Source organism: Triticum aestivum, chromosome 2D, assembly GCF_018294505.1.
Source record: "Triticum aestivum cultivar Chinese Spring chromosome 2D, IWGSC CS RefSeq v2.1, whole genome shotgun sequence".
Classification (NCBI taxonomy): domain Eukaryota; kingdom Viridiplantae; phylum Streptophyta; class Magnoliopsida; order Poales; family Poaceae; genus Triticum; species Triticum aestivum.
The window spans coordinates 204,213,016-204,230,457 of record NC_057799.1 but is presented as its reverse complement, the minus strand read 5'-3'; the positions used below and the strand labels follow the sequence as shown (position 1 = coordinate 204,230,457).

Here is a 17,442-nt window from a genome sequence, read left to right as displayed (position 1 = left end):
GGGGCAATATCATACCTTGCTGCCATATTTGATACAGTGTTACTCCTACTCAAAGTCTCGTCATCATGAACCCTCTTGTTTCATGACATACCGTTTAACTGCTTTCGTGGCCTATGATCAACAGATGAACTGTGGTCAACAACATCGTTCATATCACGGTGCCTTGTTTAATCATGGTTCACCGACATTGACATAGAGGCCCTGGTTAGGAACTGAAGCACTCTTGGCCTTTGGATTGCGGTACCGTTACCATCTCACAAGAATTTTTTATCGACCTAATGTAGCGAAACTGAAGTACTGAACTCACGCTAGTTGCAACCAAGTGGGGACCTATTTGGACAGTGGCTGTTGTCCTGAACAAAAGCAAGTTTGATAATGATTTTTCGGATAAAATGTACTACGTACTACTAATATTTATGTTGGAGAAAAACTAAGGGAAAAGATGAAGTGCATGCTAGGATTTTTCAGATCTGGATGCCATCTAGACAGACCTTTTGAAATTCATAATACGGTTCAAGAGTCAAAGACAAAGTGTATCCATGCAAGTGGCCCATTGGAGTGTATGTGGGGAGCATGTATTGTTTGTCTGGTATGGGAATAGTATTATTATGGACACTTTTGTATGGTGTTCTCCCATTCTTCTTCCCTGGTTGATTTTTTTACACAGCAATGTTACAAAGTGCTGATGCAGATTAGCAGTTCGCCGGGGTCTGAACATTTAGTGTTTCTGTATCTAATCTACTTGTATCTTTTTCTTAGGGAAATACTTGTATCTTTTTAGTAAGTGTCAATCAGTCATTGACTGGTACGAGAAGTACCGAACGAAAGCTCTGTGTGTACTTGACTGACCTAGATGTTAGGACGCCAATGGGGATGCGGATGCTGTCACACATGGGCCCAGCAAATAATAATTATGTGGTCCTTAGTGCCTACAGACTGTTTCCTTTTTCAAAATGGTAATGTGTGCTACAAATACTACAAATTGTTCATACACGTGGAACTGAAGTTAGATTCAGGCTTCCAATATCATACAAGAACTCATTTCATACGTAGATTCAATTCAATTTTGCAGCTTGTACTATTTTCTAAATCTAGCATGGATTAATTCCTGCTTTTACTAGTAAAGAGGGATTGTTCTGATGGTAGATTTGTACTCTGTGTGTTTATTTACAGGTGCAAATAACTGCTAGCACACTGTTGAAATTTTCTTCATGTTCTCTTACCTATGTTCAGAAGTCACATTCTTTTTCCAGTCTCATCTGAGATATTACACATTTTCTAGAGTAGCTTATTTTGTTCAAATATTTGACTACTCTTATCAGCTATCACAGTATCATATATTGCCTCAAGGTAGTTAACGGACAAGTTGATAGCAAATTGCGCTTTCATGTTGATGCATTATCTAAATTTCATGCTAATGAGTTTGCTAGGCTGCTTTAATCTTTTACTAGTATTACTTTCAGATTAACCCTGAAGGTCCTTTCTGATTTTCTAACCAGTCGATACATTTTGTTGTACAGGTCATGATAGCTGCATCTTTGTTGGAAGGTACATTTCTGAATTTTTTATTCAAATGTCTGAAAGATCTTATACTTCAGTATTTAAGATATGTCCAACCGATTTTGTATGCCACATAATACAAGTAACCTGGGTTAGAGTCCTTTGCTAATTAAGGAAATAGATAATTTTGATTTGCTTTCAAATCTTTCAGTAGAATACTTACCAAGACATAATAGAACCCCTGGAATTAACGAACCCTGAATTTCTACTAGAGCCTGAGAATGTGACGACCAACTTAAATTTCTAAGACTAGAAAATTCTTGTCTGAATCACAAATTCATAGCCTACTCTATCTTCTCAATATCGGACATATCTTAAATAGTGAAGTATAAAATGAAACCACAATTTTCACCAAATATGGACTGCTTCTAATGCTCTATATTCATGCAGTAAATTGTATAGCAACGTCACCAAATCTGACGGTGCAAACACAACCACAACGCAGACAAGTGATGCTGAAGGATCTGCGGTATGGAGACTGAGAACAGGAAGGGAGAAAGGTTTCTTGTCTGTCCTCCGTTTGTTGTTGAGCCTGATGGTGGTGGTTATCATGACGAATTCAAACTTTTGGACATAACAGGAACGTGTTAATTGAAGAGAATTAGAATTTTTGGAATGACATATTAGAGGTGGGGGCGGTGGTTGTATGTTTAGTGATTCTTTATTGTTAGATAAGCATCAATAAATTATTCTTATTTCTTTCTTCGAGATGCTTGATATGCTGAAATTTCAAACATCTCAAGAATCCGTGATGTGAAGTGACCTGACTTGTCGCAAAATGTATATCACAATCTTATTTTTGCGATGAATGTAGTACATGCTTAAGATGTCGGTTAAAGAACAAGAAGGACGCGCTTCTGTGATGTGGATGCAAGTAGGCCTTTCTTGAATTCGCTGGAACGGCCTTCTTGGATTCGTTAGACACGAGAATGCACATGGTCAGTGGCGGATCTAGGATTTGAAAATGTGGGGGCAACCATTAACAACATTCCAATGGATAATTTCTTTTATTACACAACACCAAAGTTAGTATGATGGACAAGCATTACACTAGTAAAAAAAAAAATTTGTTTGTGGGGGCCATGGCCCCATTACCCCACCCTTAGATCCGCCACTGCACGTAGTACATCATGGCTTAACATGCCAGTTTTTTAACTATGGTTCGGTCACCAAATTTTTTAAACTATGGTTTGGCACCAAATTCCAGAGTTCGAAACCCCAAAACGCATCTTATTTTTCAGTTCTCACTCGAGTGCGTGTGCATGCCAGCGGTTCAACCCGGACATGGTTTTCTCCCGGTTCGCGCAAAAACAGGCGAGTTCAACCCGTTCTCTCTGGTCCATTTGCGGGGCGGTCCAGAGAGCTTAAGAAACCACATGCCTTAAGCGCTAGTATAAAAAGGCAAACATTTTTAAGAAACCACATTCCTTAAAGCATTTTTGCTTAAGAAACCAAAAATATATTAAACATGTTTCTGATATATAAAAAATGTACATGGTGTATGGGAAAAAGAAACATTATATATTTTTTAAATGTTCTTCAAAAAGGTTTCTGATGTATACGAAAAATGTTCAGAGTGTACGAACAAAAGTAGAGATCAAAACATATGTTTGGAAAAAACTAATCATGTATTTAAGTGGTGTTAAAAATATATAATTTTATATATTTATTGCAACAATTTAACATGTGTACAAAAAGCAAATAGCCATCAAAACATATGTTTGAAAGAAAGTTAATCATGTATGTGAAAAATGTTAAAGATGTATAAGAAAAATGTAATCGATGTATACGAAAATTTTAGACTTGTGTCAAAAAAATCAAAGAAAAAAACAAAGAAAACCAAAAAAGGAAGAAAAGGTGAAAAAGAAAAGAAAAGAAACGGCTGAAAATCAAGAAGAGAAACAAAGAAAACCATTAAAAAAACAGAGAAAGACCAAAAATAACAAAGAAAACAACAAAGAAAAAGCAAAACGAAAAAAGATGGGTCAAAACCAGACAAGTATAGCTATTAGACAACAAGGAAAAAAAAACTGATGTACAACCAGCGAATGAACGTGTTGACTATAAACTGGTTGTTGGGCCGGCCTATTTGTAGGATTGAGGCGTGACAAATTATATTTCAGTACAAGACTACAAGTGACACAGCGAAATTACTAATTTTTTGTTGACATTGTTTGTTTTGACGTTGCTTACCACATACACTATATGATACGAAATCACTAATTAAGAAGTACTCTTTGCAAAGATCACTCTCACCTTCCCAGGTTGTGACAAGTGGCGTGCATGCAGTGCGCCACTTGTCGCAACCGGTTTCTTTTTTCGTAGATCCGTTTATCCAAAATCTTTTATCTCTTAAACATGGTGTTCAAATCTTGAACGCTTTAACCGTTGGATTCCCCGCATCAAAATTTTCAAAACTAGATCCCATGTTGATAGGTTTCGACGAACTTTTTTCACGAAAAAAACCCGACGAATAACCCTGAATTGAGAGCATGTTTTTTTTTAATTTTCGAAGAGGCACAATTGTGCCTCTTGCGAAAGAAAATCCTTGCCTTCACGAGAAGTAAATCCGTGCCTTTTATGAAAGAAAAAAACACATTTTTTTCCTTTTTCGGGAGGCACGACGATGCCTCTCGTGAAAGCAAATCCGTATCTCCACGAGAAGTAAATAAGTGCCTCTCGCGGAAGGAAGGAGAAAAAAAATTCTCTTTTGTGAGAGGCACGACTGTGCCTCGTGTCTCAGCAAGAATTAAATCCGTGCCTCTCGCCTTTTTTCCTTTTGTGAGAGGCAGGACCGTGCCTCTCACGGAAGAAAATCCGTATCTCTAGTAGAACTAAATTCGTGCCTCTCGTGAAAAAAAGAAAAAAATTCGAGAGGCACGACGGTGCCTCTCGCGAAAGCAAATCTGTGCCTCTACGACAAGAAAATCCGTGCCTCTCGCGGAAGGAAAAAAAGAAAGCGCGTTTTTTCCCCTTTTGTGTGAGGCACGACTGTGCCTCTCACCTAAGCAAGTCCGTGCCCCTCGCGGAAGGAAAAAAAGCGTTTTTTCGTGACTTTTTTTTCTAATTTTTTTGTCTAAAATATAAAAGTACCGAAAAGCCGAAAATTTTCATCTAAAAGCCGAAGGAAGCACCCAGAGCGTGACACGTGGTGGCTGCTGAGAGCGCGCTAAGTGGCGCGCTCCCAGCACACCCAAAGTGACTCTTGCGTGGGCTCCCGAAAGAGTACCCGCTGATTAGTTGCTCTCATGAAGGGGGGGGGGGGGGGGGGGAGCTCCTATACGGCGCATAACGCGCTGTGAACAAAGCGAGCCCGCACCCTCGGCTCCCGCTTCGCGCCCTTCTGGGCCGGCCCATGTGTGGGCCGGGATGCCGCATTTTCTTATTTTCTTTTCCTTTTCTTTTTCTCATTTTTCAACAATTCGGGATATCAAAAAGTTCTAAATTTCAGAAAAAGTAACTAATTTTGAACAAAACAAACACGATTTCAAAAAAATATTCATGATTTCAAAGAGCTTCTTGGGAATTCAAAAAATGTTGACGAATTTGTAAAAAACGTTCACAAACTAAAACAATGTTCGCGATTTCAAAAAAATGTTGAATTCGAAAAATGTTCATGATTTCAAAAAGTTAGTCTTGAATTTACAAAATGCTCATGATTTTGAAAAAAATGTTCGGGAATACGGAAACGCGTTCATGATTTAAGAGAATGTTCACAAATATCTAAAAAATGTTTACAATTTCGAAAACATGTTCGTGAGTTTTAAAAATATTCATGATTTAAGAGAATGTTCACGAATTTAGAAAAAGAAAACCACGATTTTGAAAAAAATGTTCATATATTTAAAAAATCTTCATCATTTAAAAAAAGTTCATTATTTAGGAAAATCATGAATTTAAAAGATTTTCGGAAATTATAAACAAGAATAAAAATGCAAAAAGAAAAACAGAAAAGAAAAGAAAAAACGAAAATAAAACAAAAAAGGATCAAAAAAGGAAATTAAAAAGGAAAAAGAAGAAAAACCAAAAAGAAAAAAGAAAAGAAAAACAGAAAAATCCGGTTCAAGGAAGGTTCTAGAACCTTCCCAAATCTAGTTGGGGCTGAAACCCCGAAATCAGCCAGCCCATAGAAACAGCAGCACGCGAGGGGGGTATGCGATATGTCGCTTACCAGCGACCTACGCCCTATATAGGAGCTCCTATTCGGCGCTTCAGGTGCCAGGGAAGCTCCATGGCGCCCACGCGCCAACGTGCAGTGCCAGCGAGTTCTATTATAGCGGCAAAAATAATTGTTGTTACGACGATTCAAACTCGTACAACATTCATGTACACGTTAGGCTAACCACTGGTACTACTGACCAAGAGTGGCGTGAAATACTTAAGAACAAACTATAGTCGCGATGTGATAAAGTTCGGGAGCTCATAGATTTCAAAAAAGGCTCACAAACATTCAAAGAAAATCAGGAATTTGTTTCAAAAAGGAAAAAAGTTCTCGTATTAAAAAAATCACGAAAAAATGAAAAGGTTCACTAATTTGAGAAAAAATCATGCATTTCTAAACTATTCATAGATTTGAAGAATTTGAAAACGTTTATAGAAATTGAAAAAACTTCACTAACTTGAAAAAGTTCATGGATTGGAAAAGTTCCTTGTTTTTATTTTTTGGATTTTTTATTTTCATTTTCCTTTTTCTTCTCTATTTTTTCTTCCTTACTTTTTTTTCACATTTTTGCGATTTTTCATTTCGAATTCGCGAACATTTTTTTGTTCATCGATTTGAAAAGTGTTCATCAATGAAAGAACATGTTCACCAATTCAAAAAAATATTCATTGAATTCGATTTTGTTCATTAGATTTAAAAAATGTTTACAGAATTAAGAAAATGTTCATAAACTTTGAAATTTTTCCTCGACTTAAAAAACTGTTCCTCAAATTGAAAGAAATTCATGCATTTTTTTTTCAAAAAAGATGTTTTTGATAAAAAGTTGTTCGTCAAGTTAAATAAATGTTCATGAAATACAAAACAATGTTCATCATTGTTAAAAAATGCACATACAAAATTGTTCATCAAAATAAAAAGATTTCATTAAAATCCAAAAAATATTCATTCTTGTGAAATCGTGAACATTTTTCGAATTCAAGAACTGTTTTCAAATTCTAGGAACATTATTTTGAATCCGTGAATGCTTTTTGATGATCGGAACTTTTTCCAAACCTCAAAATAAATAGGGGCACCTCGTGGCCTGAATGGGCCAGTCTAGAAGGCTGCTTTGGGGAGCGCGGGGGGGGGGGGGGGGTGTGCGTGCTGTCGATTCCTGACACGCGGGTCTCGTAATAGAAGCTCCCAAGTGACACATAACCCTGGAGAGCGACTGGGGTGCCGACCAACCGAGCGAGTGTTGTTGGCCGGCCCACCCATGCAGACCCGTGAGCGTTGGTTGGCCAACCAACTACTGTAAGCGCCAAGGAGGAGGACTCCGGGAGCGACTAACTGGTGGGCTGACCCAACATGTGGATCTCCAGCGGCTAGTCAAGAGCGCGCCGTGAGCCCAATCGCCGCCACTTGTCACACGCTGGACACACATGTAGGAACGCATTTTTTTTATTTTTGCACGCGTTTTGGGACTTCTTTCTTGGGGGGGGGGGGGGGGGGGATTTGCTGGTTTTCCTAGGTTTTCATGATTTTTTTTATTTTCTTGCGTGAAGCACACGGTGTGAAAACACACTTGTGATTCACGATTAAGCACAACTGTGTTTTTTCGAAAAGTGAAAAGCACAACTAAGCTTCCGTTTCCAGTTTTATTTTTTTTGCTGGTTTTTTTATTTCTAGTATTTTCTATTTTTTAAGTTTATCCAAACCTATTAATATGGAATATTGTCTCAAAGATCTCAATATTGGAAACGCAACGAGGAAAACGGTTTGTGATTTGGACGCATGATTTAGGTGATAAAATATTTTTAGAGACGAATGAACAAATAAAAATCTCCTAGGTTACGACAAATATCATACATGCAATGAGTCACTTAAACCTTGACGAAAGGCACCATCCAACTAGGTATTTTGAAGGACTCCAGACTCATGCGGTCTCAGCACCCGCAGGATGGCACTCGACGGGATGGCCGCGAAGCCCACAAAGATAAAAGAAGCGGCTAGGCCACGAGCGTGTCGGCGGCCTGATGGTGTGGCGTCGCGTCATGTACCCGTCTCAAGCGCAATATACAACACGGGAGCTATATCTCGCCTGACGCAAGGTGGAAGCTCCTCTCGCTTGTGGGCGCATGCATGTGGGTCGGCCCATTAGGGTAGGTTCATTAGCTGCCGCACGCTCTAGGTTCATTCGTTGTAGTTTGCTCTGCTTCATTTTTCTCTGTTTTTTGTTTTCTTTTTGTTTTTTCTACAGTTTTTATATTTTTTTCATCCGATTTCCTAAAAAAATTGCTTCATTATAAATTTGGTTTTCTTTGTTTTCACTACATTTCTTTCGTTTTTCTTTGTTATACTTTACTTTTCTTTGTTTCTTTGTTCATTTCTTTGGTTTTCTTTTTATTCTTTGTCGATTTTTATCAGTTTTCTTTTTTAATACATGTTTACTTTTTTTGGTATACAATATACATTTTCACTGTGCACGTGAAACATATTTTGGTACACGTTGATTTTTTTTTCAAATACATCATCTTCAATTTTCTTTTATTAAATGTTTTTAAACAGTTTTTTTGAATACATGGCCAACATGTTTTTCAAATACACAAGTCTACATTTTTTGTATACACAAGCTACAATTTTTTAATACATGTTAAATGTTTTTCAAATACATGAGTAAATATTTTTCAAACATATGTTTTGAAGCCTATTTTCCTTTTCATACACATTATAAATTTTTTATATACATGTATAACTTTTTAATTTTTTTCTAAATACATGATGTACATTTTTTATAGAACAGGAACATTTTTATATCCATGTTTAGCATTTTTGGAATCCATCACTAAATATTTTAATTTTTTAATTTTTTATGTCTAGTTGTTTCCATACACCTTGTGCATTTTTGTGTACATCAGGGACAATATTTAATATGTGTTCTAATGTTTTTCCAATACATGTGTAACATCATGTCAACATATATTTTGATGTCAGCTTTCTTTCATACACGTTGTACACTTTTTCGTATACATTAGAAACATTTTTGGTAGACATTTACCAATTTTAAAATTCAAGATTAACATTTTTAAAAATTTGTCATAAAGTTTTTTCTATTATATATATTTATACTATTTTCAAATATAATTAAAAGTAAAAAATAAATCAGAAAACACAAACAAAAAAGGCGAAAAACTGGAAAAACAACGAGTGCTTAACGCCCCGCGCGCCGGGCCAGCCCATCAGCGCGGGGGCTTTAGGCAAGGTATAGGCGCGCCCCCGAAAAGGAGCCCAAGAATTTATGGGCCCTCGGTAGGCCGAAAGCTAACACGGGCTGGAAATGGCCCATGTGAATCATGGGCCATTAATGTCTATAAAGAAATTTACTGTTTATTATGGGCCAGAGTCACCACGGCCCACTAAAGGGCCCAAAGATACGAAAGGCCTCATATGGGCCAAAAGGCGTCATGGGCCATACATGGGCCAAAAATGAAATGGGCTGGTATTATACTAGACGGCCCACATGACGCTGTTGGGCCGAATTCGGAAAGGACATAATGGGCCGTGAGTTACCGGACCGTAAAATGGGCTATATGCGAACAGACTGTTAACAAACTTTTCATGGGCCGGCCCGCTAGCTTTTGACCAAGTCAAATGGGCCGGTCTTTGTAAGCTAAATGGCAACTGCTGGGCCGTGCCACGTGTTGACATATCATAGGCGCCTATCTGTCCCAATGGCGAGCTCACAAGTGGTTCCTGTGGCCAATGAGAATTTTACACGTGGAAAACCCCATTGGTCTGGGCTGTTAACGGGAGGAGCCGAGGTGCCTCCACCACCCCCGCCCGCTCCGAAGAGGGTTTTGACTGGGTTGCCAAATGTGATGGAGGAAGCGTTAACCAGCTACTCTATCGTCGAGGAGCACCATGCCCTGATGGGCACGGTTTTGCAAAGTCTTCGATCCGTGGACAACAGACTGAAGGAGGCGTTCAGCGGCCTTCTGACATGCTTCAAGGTAAACCATGTAATGCCCTTTTTTTTCTTAGAAAAATTATTTTATATGGCCATGCCACCTTATATACAGTAGCCCCCGAGCCTTGAGTGAGTTTGAAAAACTCATGCGGGGGTCGAATAACTTAGAGATATAGATGATAGCAAAAATGGGTTGTAGCCCCCAAGACTCTGGCTGGATTAAAAAAGCCGGTAGAGGATGAAACACTGATTACTCGGGGACCTAATATGCTTAGTCTAATGTGCAGGCATCGTCTTCGGCAGCAGCTGCCAGAGCCGAGGAGTTGGCCGAGCTGAATCGGAAGCTCAAGAGCTCCGATCACGAGCTCGATCTGCTGAATAAGCGGTTCGACGAAGCACAAGGCAAGTCCGAACTAAACTGTTTACTATAGCCGTTTGGTAATGAAGTTTTTGCAGTTAACCTAAATGGGATGCAACTGACATTACTGCAGCTGTTGCCACGGAGGTCGAGAACCTCAAGGCCGAGTTGAGGAGAGCTCAGAAGGAAACTACGCAGCAGAGGGCGGTGGCCGAACTGGCGACGGTGAAAACCGTTAGCCAGCTGCACGAGGCCAGGGTGGCTGAGGTGCAACAAGAGCTCAAGGATGTCGTCACGAAACGTGAGGTCCTTGAGCAGAAAAGTAAGGATCAGGCCACCGAGCTAACCTCGTTGAGGTTGGCGGTCAAGGAAGCGCAGATGGAGGCGCGAGGCCACCAAGAAGAACTCCGCCAAGTCAAGCTTATTGCGGATGGTAAGCCGTACTTACTGCAAAGTGTCTTTGGTGGTAACCGGTTCGCTTTGCTCACGCGAGTATGGCGTTCCCCAGGCGCTTTTGCGGACCTCCCGAGGAGTGCATCAGATGCGGCCAGGTACTTCACCTCCCAGGAGGGTCGTACCGAGCAGAGGCTATTTTGTGCGCAGTTTCAGGCACCCTTCCCTCCTTAACAACCAGATGAAGCAGCTAATGGAGTTGCATCGGATGGCGGAGCCAGCAATGAAGGATCTCTGCATGAAGTTGTGGCCTTCGGAGCCGCTATCGAGCAACTACTTTGGCTTGGTGCGGAGGTTGTGCGACGCCACGCCCCGGATTGATGTCTGGAAGCGCTCTGTATGCATTGAAGGGGTTCAGATGGCCTTAGGCAAGACTATGGTATATTGGCCGAAGATCAAGCTGACTGAAATGGCCACCGGACCCCCGCCCTCTAGAAAGGAGCATAGGGGCCCCGACCAGTATTTTCCCATAGTGATGGATGGTGCTCGGGCGATAGAGGCCCAGTGCTCAAAGGATGTAATTTATGAGTGAATCTATTTTCGTTTATTTGAAGAAGTTTGAACTTTTGTGCTTTATAATGCAACTGGTTGGCCTTGTATGCAATGCCTTGTTTGTTTATTTTGACTCCTATGCAGCCGTTTTGAACTGAAAGTTGCTACTCGTCGGCTTTAACCCCCTTGCAGATACTGTAAAGGGTGTTTTATCTTTAACACTTTAACCCTTAGCCGACGTCTCGGTGCCCGGAGGTGGTTGTGTGTAAGGTAAACAAGGCAATCGGACTATGCGGCTTTAGTGCTTTCACTTAGCCATAGGAGCTTGACCACGGGAGCTAGTGATTAGTCCCCAGTGTGTGTGATATTCGGGTGTGCCGAGGTTGATGCCATCATCACTTGGTTTCTGTGACAACAAACCCTTCGTTTGACACAGAGTAACCTCCATCGGTTTTTAGTTTAACACTTGTCATCGGATCACCGACCAGCTCTCGCTTGTTATGACGATCATCCTTCGTCTTTCTCCACTGAGGTACTTAACCAGGCGAGCTAGAAGTACAATCGTAGTGGTTCTCCCTTTACCCTCCTAGCCGAACAGTGTGGAACGTAAGAGGACAAACACAGGAGCCGGGCAACCTTACTATCGACCAAAGACATAATTCGGAACTGATTCATATAATGCAATATCCAAGACGCCGAGCACATGAAATGAAAATAGTGTTGGGGAACGTAGCATGCAATTTCAAAAAAATTCCTACGATCACGCAAGATCTATCTAGGAGATGCATAGCAATGAGAAGGGGAGAGTATGTCCATGTACCCTCGTAGACCGAAAGCGGAAGTGTTAGCTTAACACGGTTGATGTAGTCGAACGTCTTCGCGATCCAACCGATCAAGCACCGAATGTACGACACCTCCGAGTTCTGCACACGTTCAGCTCGATGATGTCCCTCGAACTCTTGATCCAGTAGAGGGTCGAGGGAGAGTTTCGTCAGCACGACGGCGTGGTGACGGTGATGGTGATGTGATCCGCGCAGTGCTTCGCCTAAGCACTACGATGCTATGACCGGAGGAGTAAACTATGGAGGGGGGCACCGCACACGGCTAAGAGAACGGTTGATGTGCTATGGGGTGCCCCTGCCCCCGTATATAAAGGAGGAGGGGAGGAGGCTGCCGGCCTAGGGGGCGCGCCATGGTGGGGGGAAACCCACTAGGACTCCTAGTCCTAGTAGGTTTCCCCCTTCCTTCCTATGGAGGGGGAAAGAGGGAAGGGAGAGGGAAGGGAGAGGGAAGAGGAGAAGGAAAGGGGGGCGCGCCCCTCCCCTAGTCCAATTCGGACTCCCTATGGGAGGGGGGCGCGACCACCCCTTGTGGGATGCCTCCCCTCTCCCCTATGGCCCATGTAGGCCCATTACTTTCCCCAGGGGGTTCCGGTAACCTCTCGGTACTCTGAAAAATACCCGAAATGATCTGGAATCATTCCGGTGTCCGAATATCATCATCCAATATATCAATCTTTACCTCTCGACTATTTCGAGACTCCTCGTCATGTTCGTGATCTCATCCGGGACTCCGAACAATCTCTGGTCACCAAAACACATAACTCATAATACAAATCATGAACGTTAAGCGTGCGGACCCTACGGTTCGAGAACTATGTAGACATGACTGAGACACATCTCTGGTCAATAACCAACAGCGGAACCTGGATGCTTATATTGGTTCATACATATTCTACGAAGATCTTCATCGGTCAAACCGCAATGACAATATACGTTATTCCCTTTGTCATCGGTATGTTACTTGCCCGAGATTCGATCGTCGGTATCTTCATACCTAGTTCAATCTCGTTACCAGCAAGTCTCTTTACTCGTTCCGTAATGCATCATCCTGCAACTAACTTATTAGTCACATTGCTTGCAAGGCTTATCGTGATGTGCATTACCGAGAGGGCCCAGAGATACCTCTCTGATACTCGGAGTGACAAATCCTAATCTCGATCTATGCAAACCCAACAAACACCTTCGGAGACACCTGTAGAGCATCTTTATAATCACCCAGTTATGTTGTGACGTTTGATAGCACATAAGGTGTTCCTCCGATATTCGGGAGTTGCATAATCTCATAGTCAGAGGAATATGTATAAGTCATGAAGAAAGCAATAGCAATAAAACTTAACGATCATTATGCTAAGCTCACGGATGGGTCTTGTCCATCACATCATTCTCCTAATGATGTGATCCCATTCATCAAATGACAACACATGTCTATGGTCAGGAAAGTTAACCATCTTTGATTAACGAGCTAGTCAAGTAGAGGCATACTAGGGACACTTTGTTTTGTCTATGTATTCACACATGTATCAAGTTTCCGGTTAATACAATTCTAGCATGAATAATAAACATTTATTATGATATAAGGAAATATAAATAACAACTTTATTATTGCCTCTAGGGCATATTTCCTTCAAATAGTGCTGGAATGATGCTTGTGGAAAGATTTATAGTCGATCCCCCGGTCTATTAGCCGATCGCATCTAAAATAAAAGCACGTATCAAACTAGTTTATTTTGGCGTAAGAAGCAGAAGGGAGAATGCAACACAAACGACTGCACTACGATCGTAAAAAATGGTCTTTATTTCCGTTTGAATTTGTGACGTCCAACCGTACAATCCGAACTACCGAAGCAACTGTTATAGAAACTTTGAAAATAAACTTATCGGAGTAAAGGTTTATAGAGGGCCTCCATGAGTGGTTTGATATCCCTACTGCGCCCTGTTGCATGTCTGTGCCTTTGCTCTTTGTGAAGTTTCCGTAGGCGGAGGAGATAGTGGTCGGCGGGCGGGCCCTTGAGAGAGGGTCTTGAGAAGTCATCGCACGATATCAGCTTGACGCTGATCAGGCCCTAGATGGTGCATGTTGGTAATGTTTAAAATAAGGACATCTTTGGCCATGGCTTGGTCGAGCCGAGCACTTGACCCTTGTACCTTTTGTCCCCACAGCTGCCCATGGAACTTTAAGAGTGAAATTGTGCACCCGAGGTACGTATTTCACGGCTGGTAAGGTCAAGCTGTGTGGAGCGTATCCCTATTTAGGATGAGCGCGAGAAGACTCTGGAGTTGAGGCTGTAGCTCGGGCTCGTTTGCTTGCGTCTAGCGCCTTGATGGTAGATTGGGCTTTCGATGCCTCTTTGGCGGCCTAGACTTCGACCGCCAGAGTTGCCGTGTATTCCTCGGTTTGGAATGAGCACTCAGTGTTACTGTTAACGGTAATGACACCCTTAGGTCCATGCATCTTAAGCTTCAGATATGCGTAGTGAGGGACGGCGTTAAAGCGAGCGAATGATGTTCGGCCTAGGAGTGTGTGATAACCGCTGCGGAAAGGAACAATGTCGAAGATTAAATCTTCACTACGGAAGTTTTCGGGCGAGCCGATGACTACTTCCAAGGTGACGGTTCCCGAGCAGCATGCCTCGATGCCTGGGATTACTCCTTTAAAGGCAGTGTTGCTAGGTTTGATCCTTGACGGATCGATTCCGATCTTCCTCACTGTATCCGAGTAAATCAGATTGAGGCTGCTACCTCTGTCCATAAGGACTCTAGTGAGGTGGTATCCATCCACGATGTGGTCGAGCACCAGAGCCGCTGTTCCTCCATGACAGATACTGGTCGGATGGTCTCTTCGGTCAAAGGTGATCGGACAAGCGGACCATGGGTTGTATTTCGGGGCCACCAGCTCTATGTCGTAGACGTCCCAAAGTGCACGCGTTCGCTCCTTCTTGGGTATATGCGAGACATAAACCATGTTCACGGTTTTTACCTCGGGAGGTAACTGCTTTTGGCCTCCATTGTTCGGCCTGCAGTACAGTAGCCCCCAAGACTCTGGCTGGTTTCATCAAAGAAGCCGACCAGAGGATTGATATTCGAACTAGGAGAATAAATAATACTGCATGTGCAGGCCTCGTCCTTGGCTCCAAACTCCGCTATTAAGGAGATAGTGGAGGTGAATCGGAAGCTCAAGCGCTCCGAGGAGGACCTCGGTCTATTGCAAAAGTAGACCAAACGGGCCCACGGTAAGCAGAGAACTGACGTGTGCTCAAATGTACTTTGAGTTTTGTTTGATATTTGGAATGCTAAGGCCGAGTTATTTTATATGACAGTTGCGACGATGGAGCATGAGGCGCTCAAGGCTGAGCTGGAAAAAGCTCGACAGGAGGCGGTGCGGTAGAAGGCTGCGGCCGCAAGGGCCAATCAGGAGCTGGCTGCGGAGAAAGCGGCCCGGGACAAGGACCAGGCCCGGGTCCTCGAAGTGGAGGATACCCTGAAGGGCGTGTACTCGAACGCGATGCCTGATAACCCATGAGCATAGGGGATCATTATAGCCTTTCTTGATAAGTAAGAGTGTCGAACCCAATGAGGAGCTAAAGGTAGAATTAATATTCCCTTCAAATTCTATCGACCGTCGATACAACTCTACGCACACTTAACATTCGCTTTACCTACAACAAGAATAAAACTAGAAGTACATTTGAGCACACGACAGTTCTCTGCTTACCTTGGGCCTGCTCGATCTGCTTTTGCAAGTTAGGTGTTGTTTTGGCAAAAATACAATTAAGTTAGTATAGCTAGTGCGGAAAAGTGGTGGTAGGATTTGCGGAATTGTCCCTAAGCAATTAGCTAAGTTACTAAGCCAATAGCAAGTTATTATGTGGGAGTGGGCACTGCTAGCATGTGATCCCTTACTTGGAATTCTATGCACTTATGATTGGAACTATTAGCAAGCATCTGCAACTACTAATGTTCATTAAGGTAAAACCCAACCATAGCATTAAGATATGTTGGTCCACCTTCAATCCCGTATGAATCAATTTCTATGGTAGGAAGAAGCTTCTGTTATTCTTGCCCTCCAATGCATAGTCCTATCAACATACAATTAACCCTATGGTGTGATCCACAAGCGCGCTCATATGATGGGCACGAAAGGACAACAACATGACCACAAGCAAATTAAACCAATCATAGCAATTCAGCAATTACCCCAAAGGACAACAAAAATCTACTCAAACATCATAGGATGGCAACACATCATTGGATAATAATAGGAAGCATAAAGCACCATGTTCAAGTAGAGGGTACAACGGGTTGCAGGAGAGTGGACTACTGAATATAGATAAGGGAAGGTGATGGTGAAGATGATGGAGTTTTTGGAGTAGATCGCCGTCACATGATGATTGCTCCGGCGGCGTTCTGGCGCCACCGGGAGAGAGGAGGAGAGATCCCCCTCCTTCTTCTTCTTCCTTGGCCTCCCCCTAGATGGGAGTTTCCCCTCTGGTCCTTGGTCTCCATGGTCCCGGAGGGTAGGAGCCCCTCCGAGATTCTCTCTCTCTCTCTCTAGTCTCTTCTGTTTCGTGTTCCTGTTTTCTACCTGGAGATCCGTAACTCTGATTGGGTTGAAATTTCAAGGGGATTTCCTTTGGATATTATCTTTCCTGTGGTGAAAGAAGGGCATCAACCTCCTTACAGGGGCGCCACAAGCCTGCTAGGCGTGCCCTGGGTAGGGGGGGTGTCCTCTGGGCTTGTGGGACCCTCGGTCGTCATCTCAGGTTGATTCTTTTTCCCACAAATCACATATATTCCACAATAAATCTCCATCAATTTTATCGCGTTTGGACTTCATTTGGTATGTATATTCTGCGAAACAAAAAATAGGCAACAAACAGGAACTCACACTAGGCACTGGATCAATATGTTAGTCCAAAAAATGATATAAAATGTTGGCAAAAGTATATGTAAGTTGTAGAATAATGGCATGAAACAATCAAAAATTATAGATACGATAGAGACGTATCAACGCCCTTCAGGAGAAGGAGAAGGCGGTGACTGAGAAGCTCAAGAAGGTATTGAAAGGGCATGTAGCCCCTAAGTGTGGTTTTGGTAATTGAATGACAATCTCTATGGACTAATGTTTTCAATGAGATATATTTGAAGGTTTTGTCCATAGATGGTGCCTCAAGGATATTGGATGGAATCAAGGATGAAGTCCATATATATGAAGATAATGCCTCAAGGATATTGGATGGAATCAAGGATGAAGTCCATATAGATGAAGTTATATTTGCTCTAAGCTTTGGTATTAAATGACAATTCCTATGGAGCATCAAGTGCATTGGATCTTATATGAGGATATGTTCCATAGTGATGCTTGAAGTTCTTTGGGTTGTTTTGTGAAGATTGCCATCAAAGCATCCGAAGAAGTCCTCATGGTATCCCTCTCTGGATACCCCATGCACACGGGCTTATACCGTGCGCACGGGGTCGAGTGTCAACTCTCTGGATACCCCGTGCTCACGGGGCCTAGGTGTTGGCTCTCGAGATTCCATATCCAGCGAGGTTTCAAGTTGGTCTTCTGAGGATCAAGGCTTGAGAGAATAATCAAAGAGAAGAATTCGAGTTATGGTTTCAAGACAAGATC

General features: G+C 42.2%; 1 protein-coding gene across 1 annotated transcript in view; it reads left to right on the top strand.

Annotated features, from left to right (window-relative positions):
- LOC123052568 (glucan endo-1,3-beta-glucosidase 1) overlaps positions 1-2,369 on the top strand; it is a 6,216-nt gene extending 3,847 nt beyond the window's left edge. The window contains exons 3-4 of the mRNA XM_044475812.1: positions 1,521-1,548; positions 1,951-2,369. Coding sequence (XP_044331747.1) covers positions 1,521-1,548; positions 1,951-2,137 — 215 coding nt within the window. The 3' untranslated portion in view covers positions 2,138-2,369. The remainder of the gene's footprint in view (positions 1-1,520; positions 1,549-1,950) is intronic.
- Positions 2,370-17,442: the final 15,073 nt, after the last annotated feature.